Source organism: Ammospiza nelsoni, chromosome 6 (assembly GCF_027579445.1).
Source record: "Ammospiza nelsoni isolate bAmmNel1 chromosome 6, bAmmNel1.pri, whole genome shotgun sequence".
NCBI lineage: Eukaryota > Metazoa > Chordata > Aves > Passeriformes > Passerellidae > Ammospiza > Ammospiza nelsoni.
In genome coordinates, this window is record NC_080638.1 from 29,596,168 (window position 1) to 29,616,146 (window position 19,979).

Genomic DNA, 19,979 nt, shown 5'->3' on the forward strand with positions numbered 1-19,979 from the left:
ATACTGTGTGTGTGAGTGTGTGTGTGCGCTTGTGTGTGCATTGCACATCTCAAACATGACTTTTTGAGCATCAGGCAGAGTCTGATCACATTTGCACTACACGCACATGCAGAACAATTCCACCGATGTCAGAGAATTTGCACCAGGATCAGTCTGACTCAAGGGGGAAGATCCTCAGGTGATGAAAACCACTCCTGCTTTCCTCACTTCAGCTGAGGATCTGGTATCATCTCTGGACATGCTACATGCTATTGGAAGGACAACGAGTGATGAACTTAATGCCTTTCTTTTTTTTTTCCCCATTGTTTTAAAGGAGGAGAAACATAGGAAAGAAAAACCAAGTTAAAGTCAGTGAATCTGCGGGTGAAATGCATTTGGGATTTTGTGAGAAGGAGAAGCAGCTTCCAGCTAAAATATCCAGATATTTTATTGGATCCAGACGGCCACATGAAAGGGAGTAAGTGGGATTGCGGCGCCATCTTATTACAGTCACGTTTGTGCCAGGGAGGAAAGAGATGTGGGAAAACACTGATCTCTCTCAGCTCTTCTTTCTCCAAGCTGTAGTTGGGTCTGTTTCCTTAAATAACAAGACAGCAAGCCCTTGCCTTGTTGAACTCCTGTGTATGGTGAAGTGTTCTCCAAACCTCAGCTGGAGACAAAGTACCTGCACAGAGCTCAGGGTCCTTAAGGAGCTGTGCAGACAGGGAAGTGTTGGTGTAAACTGTGAAGAGAGGTGCTCCACTGGTGTGTGGCTCTCTGCTTCCACTTGCTCAGGCTGTCTCCCCAGCAGGGACTTGCTCTCCCTGAAATGCCCCATCCCCGGCAGTGGTCCCAGCTGTCTCTCCCGCGGGGCGGTCGGCCGGAGCTGTCAGGAGGACTGCATCAGGCCCGTGAGGCGCTTGCTTGCCAGAGACTTTCCCTGGAGGGAGGGAGAAACAGACAGAAGAGATCCAGAGGTGTAAGTGATGTATTGGAATGGTTTCTCTGGGAGCGAGGGGCAAGGGCCTTCCCCGAGAGTGGGGCACAAGCCTCTTGTGACAAGGGATGCAGGTGGGGTGAGCCTGCCTCTAGAATTTCATATGCCTGCAGTTCTGCCCCAGGAAAGTGGTTTGGCAAGGAGGAGTTGTGCCTAATGATGTCCAGTGACTATCACTCAAGGATGTGCCCTGGGTCTCGTGAAGATATTTCCTTTCTCCATGGGAACTGGTAAAAGCAAAGCCCTGTCCTACACTCACTGCTACTTGTGCTGTCCTGCTGGTGGAGAGCTCTACCCAGCACAGGGGTAGAGCTCTTAGGGAGGGGATGCACAGCCAAGGCTGCTGTGAAAACTGGGATGTCCCTCCCACAGTCTGTGAATCTGTAACAGCTGCACAGCATCCACTACAAGCAGGTCTAGGAAAAAAGTAATTTCAGAAACAGTTTAGCCTGTTCCTGTGCTGCTGTCACTCACCTTGGCACACTCCTTGGTCACTTGCCTCATGGGTTGGTGTCTGTTCTCTCCTACTTGGCATCCCTGCTGTCCCTGTGCTCTCCTCCAAGCCACCAATGCAAGAGTGTGGCTGTGGCAGCCCTGCTCAGGCCCTGTTGTCATCCACATGAGCTTTCCCACTGGCAGGACCAAGGACTAGGAAGAAGGAAGATCACCTGCACATCTGAACTCCTGCCCTAACTTAGACCATGCAGCACCTCCTTTCAGGAGCAAAGGACCTACAGGACCTATTTACAGACCTGCAGCCAGTGTTCTCCATTTACAGACAGGGTATATCCACATAAGGAATACTGATGGCTTTGCAATTGCTGATATAACAGTGAAAAACTATCTCAGGTATTGCACCAGTTGCTGTATTTCTTTTGTGAACTTTCCTCTTTAAAAATTATGGTTTTCCTAAAGGAAAAAAAAAAGTCTTGCTTGAAATAAACATTCAGGGAATACCAGAGAGCTGCAGAATACCTAGCAGCTCTTAAACAACCTCCTCTTCATTACTATATTTAGCCAAGATTTCCTTTGCAATAGGAAGTCTTACTGATTGCTGTTTCAAAGAAAGAGCCACAAAAAGAGCAAGAGAAATGGATTATTCAGTGAAAATAAGTAAGCATAAAATGTAGAAAAAAATTCTGAAATGTAAAAATTAGCAGGCTATTGAAAATAAATATTTTTAAACAAGTTAACACTCTAGGAAAAGACAAACATTTCCCACCTCCCTTTGATTTCTAATCTCTTTCCATGTAGGGCTGTTCAAGGAGGATGTAGCTGTTCCCTACAGAAGTGGCATTTCATTACTGAGATGTGTGACTTTCACCAAATAATTTGTTCAGCTGCATGAGCACACACGGCCTAATCTGTCGTGTTCTGTATACCAGCAGCTGAGGGAAACACTGTCATTGTGCCGACTGTCCTGCCTGGCAGGAGAGGCCCACAGCCATTGCTCTGTGCCTCACACACAGGGCTCAGCATGGAAATGGCCAGCTCCATCCCAGAGCTCTGCAGACACACCATTCAAGACACGCAGGTTTTTTTGGTTTTTGTTTTTTGCAGTATAAATCAATTTTTTGATTATCACTATTTTTAAATGCACTGTTGTAAAGCTTGGCCCAGTGCTACCCCAGTGGTTGGCCAAGTCTTCTGCAGAGCAACATGGCTTGGGGGGGCTAAGACCAGGGCTGTCATTTTGTGGCTCTTGAGGAATAGCAGAGAGAGAGTGCTAAGGAATTATCAGTCCCTGAATCCTATTTATAGGAAGAAAAAGGTAAAGATATGGATGTTAATTCCTGGAAGAGTAACATGGCTGAGTTTTGGGGGAAAAAAAAGTTAGTTTCCACCAATATTCGGGTACTTCCTTAGGAAAAAAAACCAAACAAATAAATAATCCTTGGTTTACATAAAGCCTATTCAGTCAGACTCTAACTAATCTGCGGCAGGCAGCTCCTCTTGTTATCTTCTCACAGGCAGGTGGCTTGGGGCTACGCCAGCTCCCTGCGTCAGGTTCCAGCAGGGCTGAGGAGCAAACACTGCTCCTCATCCCCCACTTCAGCATTGCTGTGCTCAAAGCAGGAAGGAGAAACGCCGGTAGTGGGCCAGGCTGAGGAGAGGGGACGGCTGCCCTGGAGGAGGTGGTGGGCTGGAAACGGAGCCAATGGCCGTGATTTGCGCAGAGCGAAACTTTGCTCTTGGGTTTCCCAATGGAAACTGCGGCTCGTTGCGGGGAAAAGCAGTGGCCTCCATCTGCAGCTCCCCCGTCTCATGGGAAAGGCGTTACCCTGGGAACTGCAGCAAACTTCCCGCCTGCAGGCTGGGATGAGTCCCCCGTGCAAAGCCCGTCTGTCTGGGAGGATAACTGTGCCAGGGAACGGCCTCATGGGCGGGGACTTGCAAACAGATGGGTGCAAGAAGCTCTGCTTTAAGACAGCAAGAAGCAGGCAACAATGTTGTCTGCTCGGTTGTTGCGTTCACCTCTGTGTTAGGGCAGATGGCAAAAGGATCCCTGAAATTGCATAAATTGCTGTGACATTTTTGACTACAAGCAAAAGTGCTGTAATGTTCAGCCCCCAGCTAGAGGCATGCTAGAGGTATGGGGATTTTGTTTCAACCCAATGCAGGGCCAAGTGTCAGCCTCCCAGCATGGGTGTGAGTGACACAGATATCTGCAGGCTGGGCTTGGGTGGGATGCAGGTGTTTGGTTTAGGATTCTCTCACCTTAGACCTCCTCATTAAAATAAAAGAGGATCAGGAAAAATTTGCATTTCATTAGGAAAACTGGTATCTCTTTCCTATTACTAAAATGAACAAGAAGGGAGTAAGTGTATAACAGGTGGAAAAGCTGGATGCGATCTGCAATCCACCTGCTGATATAAATCAACATGACTCAGTTGTTTTCACAGAAGTGCTGCTGATTTACACCACTTGAGGGGCTGGCCCATGGTATCTCTGTTTCAGGTTTAGCACTGCAGGGCTTCTAAGGCACAAAGCCCTTCAAGAGACAAAAAAGTTTGCATCAGCTGACTGAGAAAAACATAAGTGCAGCACACACAATGGGTTCTTTGGAATAGGGCAGCCTCTCACCCTGCAGGCAGCCAGCACTCTCCCCAGGCCCCCCAGCCAGTCCATCCAAACCTGCCTGCCCCTGCTTGCCAAGAGGGTGTCCGTGGCCAAAGAGTCCAGAATGGTGACAGCATGCTTTAGTGTCATTGCTTGGTGTCCAGAAAAGAGGCATCTGGGTAACCGAGAGGGTGGCCTGTGTCCACCTTGAGACAGCAGAGGTGGGATGCACCCCTGTATTCTTTGTGATCCCACAACCCTTCCCTGAGGCTGCATAGTGGGAGGGCCTGAGTCAGTTAGGTGAAAGGCTGCTCTCAGAAAGCTGGAGGTGGCTGAAATAGTTCTTAACCGGGTACATGTGCCAAAAAAAGTTCAGGTCCGGGAGAGCATGTTGGGTCTCACCTACCACATGGAATGGGTGGAATTCCCTTGGGGATCTATCTGACAGAGCAAGGATGTTTCCGATTATTATGATGTGAAAGATTGGCACAAGCAACACCTAATTTCTTTAAAAAGATTCAACCAAAATAAATTATGTTTTCCTTCCATGCATCTTTGTTTAGCATGAAACCAGCGGCCGTCTCTGCCTCTCCTTTCCCCACTGTAAGAGAATGTCAACAACAGCTGCTGTATTTCCAGGAGAAATTTCATCTAAGCCAGGCTGGCAGGGGATTTGGAAAGTGTACCATCTCAAGCTCAGCACACTTCAGTGCTTCTTTTACTGTGCCACATGTATATGCTGAATAACTTAAGGCAGGATTAGAGTGGATGTAAGGAGTGAACTTTTTACATGGGGTCTAAAGTCTATAAAGAAATCCCAAGTCCTCCAGTCCCAAAATATTTGTCACTACTAATTAGGGTTACAACAATTAAAAGCCCAGACTGTTGTCACTGAAACAACACAGCACAAGCAGTAGGGCATATGTTGTACAGCATATGTTGTGTGTTGTCTTGGATGCAGGAAGGCTTCCTTCTCTCTCATGTCCTGCAAGCAATTGAGCTGTTCCACAGCTTACAGGCAAGGATGACATGGAGCTTCACTGCATCTGGTAATGTCCAGTTCTCTCTGCACTGCTGAATGAATCTGGTTTGGTTTTTCTTTTTTTTTTTTTTCTTTTTTTTTTTGCCCTTGAACACTTCCATGACAGGAGCCATTTCTTAAAGACAGTGTAAAATGTAGATCTGGAGTATTCTAAGGAAAAAAAATCAGGGAATTATTAATAAACCTCATGAAAATGTCCCCTAGAATATGACTTCCAAGTATGTGGCCATCCTAACTCCTTGGCTGCATGTCCAGCAGAGGATTGGATCTCAGCACTTGTGGACCATCAGGGCTCACTGAGGCCCACTGAAATAAAGATTATCTGGCAGGTCACAGGAGATGGTTGCCATCTTCAGTGGCTGAGCCTTTGCTGGGCAGCTGCTAAGCTAAAGTGTAAAGTGCAATCAGCAATTATTTTAATGAAGCAAAATTCAGCAATTTAACATAGCAAGAAGCCAAGTAAGAAGGAAAAAAAGAGTGTCTGGAATTTGATGCAAAAAAAGGACAGCACTCCTTCCAAACCTACTGTATGAGCCAGCAGAGTTTCCATCTTGTTCCTTGCTTTTATCAGCCAAAACTAGCATTTTGCACAGTTGGGAGAATATTTTAAAAAATATTTTTAAATGGAAAGTTCAGTTCTGTCCAGTGCCCGTGGCTTCACACAATGTTGGTATGCTCTGCCCAGCACAGTGCAACTCAGCATGCAGACATTCCCCACCCCAGCATGCACAAGCCTGAGCTCCCATGCACGTTGTCAACAACTTACCAGAACACCAGGCAGGATTTATCCCATAATGAGCTTTGTGGCTGCAGCAGGGGCAGAGGAGAGATGGCAGCACAGGCTCCCCTGTGCCATGTCAGTACAGACCAAGCTGACTGCTCACCTCCACAATTTCCACCCACCAGCCTGGGGCTTTGTTTGTTACAGCTGTCCCCACTTCTTGCTTTCTACCCCTCATTTGTGTTCAGCGCTCTCCTTTTCCCAGCCTGCTGCCCAATCTGCTCCAGCCAGAAGCATCACCTTCCTGGAAAAGAAGTCATCTCATGGGGAGCACTGATGCCCCATCGCCCTTTGCAGAGAACTGGGGCTGGTCTGCATCTCCAGTGGAGGTGAGATGATTCTCCTTCCATTGGTTTGAATCTTTTTCACATCATCACAGGCAATACTCAGTTTTCCTATCTGTTAGCTAACATACTGCAAGAAATTTGGCAGTGGGCAAACAACATCCTGCAACCAAATTTCACTTCTGAAGAGATTGTGATGGCCCTAGCACTGCCAGCACTGTTTGGTTTTCAATGTTATATTACAATACAGAGCTTGGGGAAGCTTTATTTTTGTGCCATTTAAAAAATAATCCTTTTATTAGATTTTTTCATTAAGATATACACTGTCAACATAAGTGTAACAAATTAATGAAGTTAAATAAGAAACTGAATTAAAAACATAAACAATACTGGAAAATAACTTAGTTCAACACAAAATAAACACAGACATACAAACTATGAACATAAGTAACATAAATTAACACACAAAATGTGGTGGACAATACCACCAATTACACACTGATACAAACTGAAAACAGGAGCTGCAAAGTGGCTGTAGAGGGTAAGGTGGAGCCAGATGCTCCCAGCATGTGGAATGAGCATTCCTGTTGACCTGTTCCTGCCACTACAGTCTCATGAGTTACTCCCAAGTTTCTGCAGAGTGGGCCCCACTCCTCTTCTAAGGCTTGACTGACAAGTTACCTGAGCTTCTTGCCATTCCTGCCCATCACAGTGAAACTCTACCACCATGGGTTACATTCCCACATATGATATTGCTTTTTTGCTCTTCTAGCTCTCTTATGGGAACAGTTCAGAGCTTCAGTCCAATTAAAACCAGTATCATCTATTCCCATTTTAAGTTGTGAGGATTTCTTGTGCTTCCTAAATGAGGCATTGCACTTTGCTTGGAGAAAAACCAGTACACCATTGCATATGGTACAGACCAGGATCTCTGTATTCACCCACTCCTAGCACAGCTTCATAATAGCTGCAGTCTTCCTCTTCCATCCCACCAGTACCACAAGATCCTCTTTTTTTGTGGTACAGTCTGGGCTCCTTATAGCTGAGAGTGAACCAGTTTTGGCATTGGTTGAAGCTGTCTGTGGACTGCAGATTAAGCATGTTTTCCTCCTTTTGACACAAACCCAGGAAGACAGAGAAGCAGATGGATCACTGCAGCCAGTACACAATGGTGTAGCAGACTGCTTTTTCAAGCCACCTCAGAAATGCCCTAACTGAATGTTGCTGGTCTGCCTCTAGGGCAGGGTGTGATTCTGTGCAAAGGACTCAGCTTGTTTGACAGCTTTCAGCACGACTGGGAACCAGATATGCAAATGTCTTGTACAGAGGAAAATGGATGCACCACTGAAATATCAAATCTCTCTGGAGTATCAAAATAAACTTGGGTAAAATCACAGCAGGGGCTAAGCACACCCTCCCTCCCAAACACCTTGCTAAGGTCATGGTTTAGTATCTGCAGCTAGACCTGTCTGTAGTGAGAAGGTACCTGCTTTTGTCTTCCAGGATTTGTGTGTGGCTCAAACAAAATACAGCAAATTAATAGTGGGTGTGTTTGAACTCTGTATAGTGCCTTTCATCTAGAAAGGTCCCCAAGCAATTTCACAAATGGTATGCACAAAGATCACTCACTCACTCTGCCCTTGCAGGGGCAAAATGAAGCTGCCATCCTGTGTCAGCAGCACCACACAGCAGTGCTTTTAGGAAGTGAAGGGTTAGAAGCTAGAATACTTACTGGAAACAATGAAAACTTACCCCTTAAAGGAAGCCCTGATTCTAGAGCAGACTGTGCAGCATACAGGTGACACATGCAACTTACCCCTGACCAAAGCAGGTAAGGTGCCATGACGACACCCAGGGCAGGCGTGGTGCATCCCTGCCTGCAGCGGCCAGTCAGTGCATGCGCCATGCAGGACATGCATGCAGCCCTCTGCAGCCCCAGCTGCACACACCGGCTGGCTGTCACACCATGGGAACAATCACAGGGCAGGCTGCAAACACAGGCTGCAGCCCCTCTGCGCTTTGGGTACGTTCTGATGCTTCCCACCACCTCAGTAATGCAATTCCTTTTCTCAGCACAAGCTAGTGTAATGATTGGAGTAGTCAAGTGGGCACATTTTATTTAAAGTAAAATACCTTCCAAAGATGAAATAACCCTTTTCCCAGATGTCTTTTCTTGATGACAAATCTAAAAAACTTTGGAATCCACTCCTGTATCCCTTCCCTTCTTGCTATCTATTCTGATAGCCACTTCACCAGCATCTCAGTGTCTAATCTTTTTATACTTTCCACTTTTTCAACCACTATTCTCTACCAATAATGGCTTAAACTTTGTCTTTATTGGAGGTTGTGAATACTTTCCATATTCTCAAATGCTGTGATCTATTTATGCAAGCTGGTAGAGCTGGGAAAGTGAAAAAGTGAGAAAAGTGGTAAATATATGACAGCTTTATGAGATTATCAAGGAACTAGTTAAAAAGATGACATTTGGCAGCAATTCTTTCTCCAGCCTTACACCTTCTTCACTGCATTCATGGTTACTATTTATAATACATCACAGTGACACAGCTGTGCAAAACATCACACAGTTCACCATAGAAAGATAAGATTCTATCAACACATTTCACATGTGTGACACCACACTCATGAATTAAGAATAGGACTGAGTTTGACTGGGAGTCTGATCCAACAGTACACAAACCAAGAAGATATAAAAAAGAGCATGAGTAGCAGTGGCCAAGGGATTAAGCTCAGGGTCAGGAAGATGGGGAAGCAGCAGCAGATAAAAACAGAAGAGACAACATGGAGCTGGGAGACAGCTGAGAACCTCAAGGAAGGGACAGCCAGGCAATAAGGGTAGAAACTAAAACTTTCACAGCTATATAATGCAAGGGAACAGATACATATGGAACTGAAATTAAATATGCAACTGTGGATTTCTCTGAGCATTGAACTGGGATGCATTTACATCCTGAAACAAGAATTGTTCAATATAAAATTACCAAAACATACCAGAAAACTAAAGCAAAGGAAATGCTACCATGCTAATGACAGTTTGCATCACTGCAAGGAGGAGGAGGGCATTTTAGGCTCCAGACAAAAAGTATCTTGGGCACTGAGCATGATAAATACATTGAACTCAAGATCTCCAGTCATTCTTGTTTCTGGGAAAGTTATCCTTGCATGAGAAACCCAGGTGGAGCACTGGCTCCACAGCCATTAAGGATGTCATGTGGGACTTTGGCTACAATGCTTCTGGGTGAAAATACAAAACCACTAGACTGGTGCTGCTAACACAAGGATAACAGCAGCTCCTGCTTCCCAGCTTCTCCTTCTGCCTATGCTATGGTTAATGAAGCTGGGCCAGTCTGTCGATGCAGTTATTAACCTGTGCCTGGGAACTGAGACAATCTTCAATCTTCATTGATGTGCTGTACAAAATGTTCCATCCAAAATGTCCAGGATTCTTTGAAAAGGGTCATTTGAAAACCCTTATTCTTACATCCTTAAACTACAGGCTACTTCCCACACAGCTCGAACACAGACCATCTCATCCTTCACCTTATTTTCTTTCAACATTGCATTGAATTTACACAAGAGATTCTTTGCCTCCTTCAGGTAAAGACCTTTTCCACCCTTACACATTATGTTCCCCCAGTCTAGGAACATAATGTGTAACAGTGTCCCACATCTGTCAGTTCAGCCAGAATTTGTAAAAATTCTGCCTAAAGTATAGATCATTGCTCTGGTCACTCTCTTGTCCTTTAAAGCACAAAGACTGAGAACTCTTATCCTCTAAAAGTGGTCCATGTGGGTGTGCCTTTTTTCTTAAAGAAATATCAGTTGGGAATAAAATCCAGAGGTCTTGGCAGTGAGTCACCACCTGAACACTGAGTCAGAAATTTTAACACCTGTTTTCTTCCAGGGAAAATTCCTTCCCTGGAAGATAGCCATTTTAGGAAAGGCTGAATTCAAGTTTGTGTATGATGGCCCAGGCTTATCTAAGTTACCTGCTGAGGCTGGTATCCATAGGTTTAATCCCTGTTATTGCTGAAGTACCCATTGCTGCTTTCAGAGATAATGCTTAAGATGCAACAAAGGAGCCCCCTCCTATTTCCTCCTTTATTAAATGCAAATGGCTACCAGTGCAAGTTAGGCAGAGACTTGGTGGCTTCCTTTGTGAGACAAAAAGCAGCAGTAGTTCCCCTAAATGTACTCATTAAAATATATTTTCCTTCTACACTTGGCCCTGAAGGATCATCTCAGCTTATGAGAACTAAGCTTCTGTCTATCTGATTATTAAATAATTTCTAAAGCAGATGGGAAACTACAGTGGTTTAAACAGCTAGGCTGAGGCTGCAGGGCTAAAAATAGTATAGCAGGCTCCTTTTAATTAGTAAGATTATGAAATATGACAGAAGAGAGAGATCTAGATATATGGATTTGTGTGTATGTGTGTCTTTAAAATTAAGTTATTACCTCAATACTAGATATTATTTATAACATATATGATACATGGTGTCTGATTTTTATGATGCCATTTATCTTCACTTGGGAGAGAAGACAGGCTAACTCTGCTTTCATAATGTCAATCCTTGTATTCAAAAGGAAAATTGTAATAAGATAAACCTACCACCATGTGCAGTGCCATCCTTTTTGAAACGAGATGGATTAGTGAGAGCTCCTAAGCTCTGTCAGCTCTGCAGCTCCAGGATATTGACCATTCCCCAGGGCACCCTGGAGAGCATGAAGTGCCAGCCTAGCTTTATATCTGTGATTCCAAAGCATGGGAACCTGACATAGGCCCAAAGGGCCCAGGTACTGTGATGTTTATCCTACCACTGTGCTGTCTATGTATTTGTGAGGACTCTTCAAGACCTGAAGAGAGGAGAAAAGACATCTGCCATCCCTCTGCTCCAGCAGTGCTGGGCAGCATGTGCCCTGTAGTGTTCTGCTGCTCCACCATGCAGATGTCGCCCTTTGATGCTCACCAGATGACTGATAACCATGTTTGGTCCTGGGACCACAAAGCTGCCATGAAACACATGGACATCACAGCTTCAGACTTCTGTCAGGTAAGTTGAGGAGGCTGATGGTGCCTGGCTTGTTGGGGGCTGGATCAGACATATGCTGCCTTGCTCAAAGGAGAATACAGACAGGCACTGCAAACTATGCCCTTTGGTACAGAAGGATCTGACCACAATGGGCACAACCCCCTTTTGGCTACTGCACTACGGTGTCAGCTGATACTTTGTAAGGACCTGGAAGTAAAAGGTGAACCATCACCACAGTGAAAATTGCCCTGTCAAAATCTTGCTCTTAGTGTCATGCTTAATGTGGACCAGATAGCATGAGGCTTTCAGAAAGATTTGGTGCAAAAACTCAGAGCATTCATTAGTCATGAGACGCCTTCTGTTGGTCAAAATTATCAAGCCAAGGAAGACATGACAGTGGGTCTTCAAGGAGTTGAAGACTGGTATAAAAAAAAATCATGTAAAGCCCTGTTCTTTCTTATTCCCCATTGATCCATGTGAAGGTGGAAAGCCTCTGGTTGCCTAGCAGAACTTCATGGTGTCTTGCTAAAGTATGTCAAATAGTCTGGAGCTAATCCCTGACTCTGTGCACCCAAAACCAGGTATCCAGCTTTCCACCCAGTGCGGGAGATCAGTTTGGGAGCCCTGTAAGATTTTTCACAGGTGGGGCTTAGCTCAAGTAAGAGACAAAAAGCCTGCAATACTCTTTGCAGTTTGTCAACACAAAACTTTACTGTTTCTCTTTAGTTTCTCTTTCTGAAGCATTTTTTCCTGTCTTTATAAATCAAGAGATGGTGAGACCCAAGAAACCATAAAAGCAAATTTAGACAGTCTGATTTTTTTCATTCAGGTGAAGACTCCCTAAGATGCTGGACATGTTTGGTCTTCTGGCTACAATCAGCTTTCTCTGATATGGAAAGCAACAGTGTAAGTACAGTATTTTCAGCAAGGAAAGGATCATGAACCTCTATCTCCATGTTCCTGCTCTGGCCCTATGCCTGCAGTGTTCCCCAAAGTTCCCCAGATTTGAGTACAGTGATGTAAAAGGAAGGGCTCTAGAAAAAAAGGGGGTCCAAGAGCACTGGTCAATATTCAAGCATCACATTTTCCAAGCTCAAGACCAGGGTATTGCCATGAGCAAGAAACCAAGCAAAGGGGGCAGGAGACCCCTTTGGATGAGCAGGGAGCTTCTAATAAATCTCAAGCAGATTCTGGGATGTGGAAAAAGGAACTGGCTGTGTGGGAGGACTGAAGGAACAGTCAGAGTATGTGGGGATGTGACAAAGAAGGCCAAAGCCTATGGAGAATTAAATCTGACAATGGATATGAAGGACAAAAAGAAGGGTTTCTAAAGTACATTAGCAGCAAAAGGAAAAATTGGGAAAACGTGGGGCTGCTGCTGAATCAGATGCATGTCCTGGTGACAGAAGACAGAGAGAAGGCCCAGTTACTGAATGTCTCAGTTTTTAATGCTGAAGTTGGGAACCCCAGACTTTGGAAGTAAGAGAGGAAGGGTGGAGAAAGGGAAACTTCCCCTTGGACATAGAGAGCTGAGTTAGAGATTGGCTTGGCAGACTTATGTCTCGTAAACTTCTTTACATTGAGGGTAGCAGAGCATTGGAATAGGCTCCCCAAGGAGGCCATGGAGTCTCCCTCTGGAGACAGTCCAAATTCACCTGAACACATGCCTGTGTAGCTTGCTCTAGGTGACCCTGCCTTAGCAGGAGAACAGGACTAGGTGATCTCCAGAGGCCCTTCCAACTGTGATTCTGGGATTTCCCAAAATGCTGGGCCACATGCTATAGCCAAATCTGAAAATTTTCCCTGGGGTCTACTGGCCCTCCCAGTGCCAGGCAGAGAAGCACAGTCTGGAGGTGGCCCAGATCCACAGGCAATTAACAGTTCTGTCAATTTGGGAGATGATTTCACTTCAATTATGACTCCTTAAGGCAAAACTTTTGGCCCTTACTGGTTTTGAGATTTCTTTTACAGCCATCACTGGAAATGTGATCTCATATTAATCTGCTTGCAAAATAGGCTCAGTGCTCCTCCCTTGAAGAGAGACAAACTGGGGGTCTGTTCCAGCCAAACCTTAAGCATACACTTAACTTTGTCATGCCTGTGCAGGGCCAGCTTGAATACATGATCCTGTAATGAGCATTCACAAAGCACAGTGGAGCTCTGGAAGTATGGACCGCTGAACTGCTCACTCCTACACAGTCAGGGAGCTGCACTGCATATTGGAGAACTAGAGCATACAGAATTAACTTAATCTTAATTCAGTCCCCTGAGTATGCCATAAAGTTCTCACTGGTAATACTGTCCTCTGAGGACATTATGACATGTCAACGTAGTGACTATTTTCTCATCTGATGGCAATAACAAACTGCCATAATGCAAAGTATAAAAAATTCAGACTCTTCTTAGTTCTGGTAACTACCATGCCATCAGAAGATGAGATTTTATATCTTTATTAAGAGAAATGAAAAAAACTATTTACAGCATGCTAGCCAGTAAGACAAAAATGAACTAAAGTACCAACCACTCTACTACAATTTTCTTTACCGCTACTTACGTTCTAATCATAGCATCCCAAACTTAGCTTGTCAAGTTACCCTTCAAATCAAATGCAAGAGAAAAATACATGCTTGGCTGTGCAACTATAAACCCAGCCAGTCTAGTAAAGTGAGAGTTACTCTTCCACATACTTGGCAAATCTGGGAGCAGAATTTACCACTCTATGTAAATATTTCTGCATAGTTTGTTTAAAAAAAAAAAATTAAAAAAATCTTTCCTACTCCTCTCCCTGGCAGACTCTTAGAAAGTAGTAAATATGCAGATGGGCATAGTGATATATTTTGTATCAACATATTTCAAATGTGTGCATATGCATTAGCTATATAAATACATTCCCCAGGAAGTCTGCCAGTGGATGTACTACAAAGCCTTGTATGTTACATTTGAGTTTGCTTGTGCAGTAGCACAGCAGTGTCAGGAAGAACTGCTCTCAGCTTATTTGCTCTACAGCAGCTCACACTTACCTGCACAGCTTCCTGTTTCTCTCAGGATGTTCAAAGGTGCTATATTTATATGCCATGAGTATGTATGTAGTGTACATATAAATATACAAATATATACACACACATGCAAGAGTGTGACTCATAGAATGCTTCGGGTGGGAACCTTAAAGATCATGTAGTTCCAACTCCCCTGTCACAGGCAGGGATACCATTTATTAGACTAGGTTGCTCAGAGCTCCATTAACCCTGTTGTTGAAAACCTCCTGGGAGGGAGCATCTGCAGGTTCTCTGGGTAGCCTGTTCCAGTGCCTCATCATCCTCACAGTAAAGATTTTTTCCTAACATCCAATCTTAACATACTCTGCTTTAGTTTGAATTCATTCGCCCTTGTCCTGTCAAAACGTGCTCTTGCAAAAAGTCCTTCTCGTCTTTCTTGTAGGTTCCTTAAAAGTACTGACCACAATTAAATAAACCCAAAGTCTTCACTTTTCAGACTGAACAAAACTAATTTTCTCAACCTTTCCTTGCAGAAGAGGTACTCTATTCCTCTAATCAACTTTGTGGTCCTCCTCTGGATTCAGTTCATGTCTTTTCTGTCCTGGGGACTCCAGAGGTGGATGCAGGTGAGGGTCTCCAGGTGAGGATCTCACAAAAGCAGAGTAGATGGGCAGAATCCCCTTTCACAACCTGTTGGTCACGCTGTTTTTGATGCAGCTCAAAACACAACCTGTGCTGCCCAGTATCCCTGCTACTCCACTCCACTTGCAGTAACTGCCTCTGGTCCTGCCCCCTCCCCCTGCTTCTCCTGCTCTGTAGAAAAATTGCTGCACAGACAGATTCCTGAATGCAAGTGGGGGCAAGCAGGCCTTGCCCAAACTCTGGACAGACTGACTAGAGGTTGGAGACTAATGAAGGACAAAGAGGGAGGACATCTGCCTGCTGCCCTTGAAGTCCTGCTGTCCCCTTGTCTAAAAGATTGAACAGTGTCATGTTTCTTGCTGTGACTGGGCTCCTTTTCCGGTATCAGTATCAGGAATGAGGCAAAGGGTATCGCACTTTTATCACTATTTACATGAGCACTGACAGATGGGGGCAACGGAGGAAGCGGCTGCAGTGCTGTGGGTGGATGTGTATGTGGGGTGTCATTATCCATGCACTAGGGAACCAAACAGATACTGTTGCAATGGAGCTATGAGAACCATGCTCTTCTACTTCACTGTGCAAGGAAAAGCCACAACAAATACTGTAGTGGGAACGCAGCAAAAAGGCAACTTTGTATTTAATTCTAGACAAAAAAAAAATCAATTTGTTTTGCAATGATGATAAGCTAGAATGAGCATTATGCCATTTCTCCCCCCACCCCCAGCCCCTTCTTTAGAGCTACTATTTAGATGAGCTACAGTATTAAGAGAGAAGCTGCAAAGATGCTAGCTGCAAAAATAAAGGATGAAATAAAAAGTCAAGCATCCACATTTCCCCCAGCTGAAAATGAAGTTCTGAGGAAAGGGAGGAGGGAAAAGAAAAGGAACTTACCACGCTGCGAGTGAACTTTTCTAGAGAAGTTCTACGACCTTGCTCATTCTCTGGCTTAACAGGGAACGAAGTAGGGAGATAAAAATACAGAAAAAAACCCTTCAGCTTAAATGCAGTCTTTTAAAACAGCAGCAAAATATAAGGAAGCAGCAAGAAGAAAAAGTTGTTAAAAATGTAAAAAGCAGAAATCAATGTTTGCAACAGCAAACATAAGAAATCAAAATGCCTTAAAGAATGAGAGACATCACTACTTGTACTCTCAGAGAATGTCACTTCTCCCCTGTGAGCTTTTTGAATGGTCCATATATGTCTGTGCATTGCTGTGTCTTAGAGCTGTTAGTATTGATTTCTTGTTCACTGAATTTTCCTTCTGTTACTGTTCAAGTGGGGACGCCTGATTCTGGTTAACATCTGCCAAACAGCTATCAGAGGCTCCCATCTTCTTGTGCAGAGAGATGAAAAAAACACAGTACCTTTCACAATATTAAAAAGCAATGTCAGAGTGGACACAGCACTGGAAGAAAACCACCACTGCACTCACTGCCAGTAAACCTATACTATTCTATTTATCCAAAGATTAGAGGCGTATTTCCAGTAAGTCAAAACACAAGACAACATGTGCATGTCTTTGCAAGACAACAGAAAGATACAGACAAGTCCGGGGCACTGATATTTTTGTACCTGGAGTACAGGACTATTCATATGCGAGAAGACATTCAATTGCACTGTGAGAAAACAAGTGTGTGCATCATGGCTTCATTAACATATCCCTGAGAAGGTTGCTCACTGCAGTGCTTCGTTCATTTGGCACAAGGGAGATCTAATCACCACTAACAAGGAAGAACTAAATAATTTATTGGCATGTTTGCTGGAATATCTAAGAGAGAAAAATGGTTATAGAGAAGAGAAGAAAATGCTACCAAAGAAAGCTCACTGCAGTCAGGAAGCTGTGGGCACTGCAGATTTCCAGGAGATACAGTTATTTTAATGTGGTGAACCAGCAAAATGGGGGTGGTAAGATGGAAGTAAAACTGCCATGAAGGGAATAAGGACCTACATGTAAGAGAAAACCACAGTAATGATGGTGCATCACAATGCACTGGAAACAAGCACTGCACTGGAGAGGCACCTACCTGACATACCATCTGTCACACATTCAGCTGCAGTAACAATCCCCAGGACAAAGGACCAATGCAAAAATCGATAGAGAAAACATAAAGAAGCCAAAACCATACCAGATAAATTGGATGAGAAGTTGTGTAGCTGAGTCTAGGCAAAGCTTTTTGATTCTTCTGCATGTTTATCACAGCTTTCACTGTTCTCTGATGTCTACAAGGTTAGTCTTAAGCATCTCATGGAGAAATTGGACAGATCATCCCTGCTGCACCACCAAATATGAGACCAAAGCATAAGGCCCTTTTAAGACAAGCAATATTTTTTATCCAGAAGAAAGAAACAAGCAACATCCACACTTATAACCAATTGAGAAAGCCACAGAATCAGCTCTGATGTCCCAAAGTGCTATCAAAAGTGAAAGCTAGAGGCACACCATTTTAGCCCAGACAGAGAATGGAGCCAAGGCCTCAAAGCAAGTACCAAGGAATAAAGGAGCCTTCCTGGCTGGCAGGAAGGCAGCGATGTACCCAGTCCAGTGGTTCCCAAAGGAGTATTTATCATGCACTAATCCAAGGGTTAATTGCCTCTCTTTGGATGTGAGAGGAGAGAAAAGGCAAAAGAAACATCAGCCTCACTCTGTGGCTGAGTATTAGAGTCATGCAAGTGCTCAGAGCATCACAGATTCGTTCTTGGAAGTAGCCTCAGTGGTGTCCCTACACCCCAAGACAGCAGAGATGACAGAGAGGAGCTGCATTCCTGCCACTTTGGCTGGACACGTCCCAGAGAGCACAACTGAGGAGAGCGGTGCCCAGCTGGGCACTGGGCCTCTATGCAGGTCTCCTGCAGGGGTGGTAAGACCCACCAACAGCCAAGTTATAGACACAATTTCAGGAGAAGAAATACCTGAACAAAAGACTGAGTGTTCTGCAAGGCTCCTTAGGGAAGCAAGGCACTTGGGGTCCGCAGTATGATATTGCTGCAGGCTGGAAAGTCAGTGTCTGACCCAGCTGCATTTTGAAGTGGAGCTCTGGTGTTCACTGGGGTCAGAGGAGAGTGAGCTGCTATACAGGCCACATTGCACTCCTGCACTCCCTGTCAACATTTAGAATCTCTGTTTTCTCTCCCAACAAGGTGATGCATCTTCCCACCCAGCAGAAAGGCAGGAGGGTGGTCTTCAAAGATGATGAGCACCTTGTTGAGGTGCTGAGAGCTTGTCTGGTGCAGGGCTCCCCACACAAGGCTGTTTGCTGCCTACCACAGCTGAGGACGTGTGGGGAAGCAGCACACAGAGCACTGACAGTGGCTCACAGAAGTGTCTTGCAAAGCACGGTCTGCAGTGCTTTGCACATTTGGCACGGTGGTGGCAGGCTGGGACCAGCTGGATGCGTGGAAAGCTCATCCCCATAGCACCCAGCTCTGAGTCAAAGCCTGACATTTTCTAGTGAAATAAAAAGCAGCTGAGGCAGGCTGGCTGCAGAGTGATGAGCTGGCTTGAATGTCCGTGGGTGTGGGTGCTGGCTGCTCTGCTCGCTGGCTCTTCCTGTCTGCCTCCCCGTGTGGCTGGCTGCCTGCCGTGCAGGGAATGCCTGCCCACAGCTCTGCAGCACGGGGCTGAGCTGGAGAGGCTGCCTTGCACACCAGATGAAGAAAATTTAAATAAAAAAGTGCAAAAAAGAAATAAATAATTGAAAGACTGAATCACACCTATCCCAGTCCTGGGAACAGACCTGGGGTGTGGACCCTGGAGCCATTGCCTGCTGCAGCAGCCACAGCAGCCTTTGCACAAACATACACTGTGTGTGCAAAGGGGCAAGGGCAGACAAAGACATGTGCGTGCCAGGCCGTGCAGTCCTCCCAGGTGCAAAAGATGCAATCTTTGCCAGTAAAAACACCAATGGCCTCCACCAGCTAATGGCAAAGGACATATGCATTTGGATAAAATATGAAACAACCATCAGATGAAAACCTCTCAGCCCAGGCAGACAACAGAAAAATAGAGGTCACCACATAGATGCCATTCACTAATTATTGACTGGCTTCTCTGAATTTTCCTTTTTTTTTAAATCATTTGCCCAGCCATCCAAACTTTAAGTTCCTTTGTGTAGATTCTGCTTGCATGGAAATTAAGTAGAAGAAAACTTGAGAAAAACAGCTGACACTGACTATTAAAAGTAATTATCAGAAAATTGCTCAGCATCTTTATAACATTCAAGACAAGTCCTGCCACTGAATCAAACTGGCCACGTGTGCCCTGATGGGACTGAGAAGGGGGCATAATCTGCAACAAAAACCTTCCTGAGCAATACAGAGCAGCTGGCAATAGGGGGTGTGGTTAAAAGCAATGCTTCAAAAGGTGTGTGAGGGAAATGGAGCCTGCTCCTCATGGCATGAAGCTCCTAAGTATTCCCTCGCTGACACTTTTTGCCAGGGATCTGAAAAGGGCTAGGGAAATACATATAGAAATGCAGTTTTCTGAACATAAGGTCTACAAAATTCTCTATCTCCCTCCCTCCATGGATTTATTTTGTTGGCTATTGAATCCTGGTTTTTTTTGGTATGAGACTTTGGGGTTTGAAGTGGTGTTTATTTTGAATTTGGTGAAAAATAATGTGTTCTGGAGGGAATGGGATCAGATAAAAATAAAGGGTAATAATATCCCTGACCCTGGGTTCAGAAAAGGCCAGGAGCAGATCCTGGGCTTCTCAGGCAGTCACATTTACCTGTCCAAAGTGAGAAAGCAAAGGGCATGTACAGTGCTACCAAGTGGCCAGAGTATTTTGCATATATTGTGTGTTTATTTGAATAAGATCATGGTGAATTCACACTTCCCTGAACCAGCTGGAGAGCAAAACAATGCTCTAAACCAAGAAAACACCAACCTGCTCTTCCCTCAGTGCTGCAGGGTTCACTCCCATGGCTTCACAGCCTGTCTGCACTACAGCTGTGGCTGTCTTTCCAGGATGCTTCCCTGCCTATGGGCAGGGCTGGGTGGCAGGAAGCCACCCCATCCCAGGCTGACATGAACACCAGCACTGTGACAGTTCAGCTGCCGCTTCAGTAATGCAGAGATGCCAACCAATGTCATTGTTTCACCTTTACAGTGAGTAATGGAAAGTACCTCAAGGTCTTTTCTGTTC

General features: G+C 44.8%; 1 protein-coding gene across 4 annotated transcripts in view; it reads right to left on the reverse strand.

Moving 5' to 3' along the window:
- Positions 1-409: 409 nt before the first annotated feature.
- RGS6 (regulator of G protein signaling 6) overlaps positions 410-19,979 on the reverse strand; it is a 247,350-nt gene continuing 227,780 nt past the window's right edge. For 3 of the 4 annotated variants that reach the window (XM_059474817.1, XM_059474819.1, XM_059474820.1), the window contains 2 exons: positions 15,727-15,780; positions 410-919 (listed from right to left, as the gene is read on the reverse strand). In XM_059474817.1, the coding sequence (XP_059330800.1) occupies positions 869-919; positions 15,727-15,780 (105 nt within the window). In that variant the 3' untranslated portion in view covers positions 410-868. The remainder of the gene's footprint in view (positions 920-15,726; positions 15,781-19,979) is intronic. The other variant, XM_059474818.1, reaches the window with a different exon arrangement.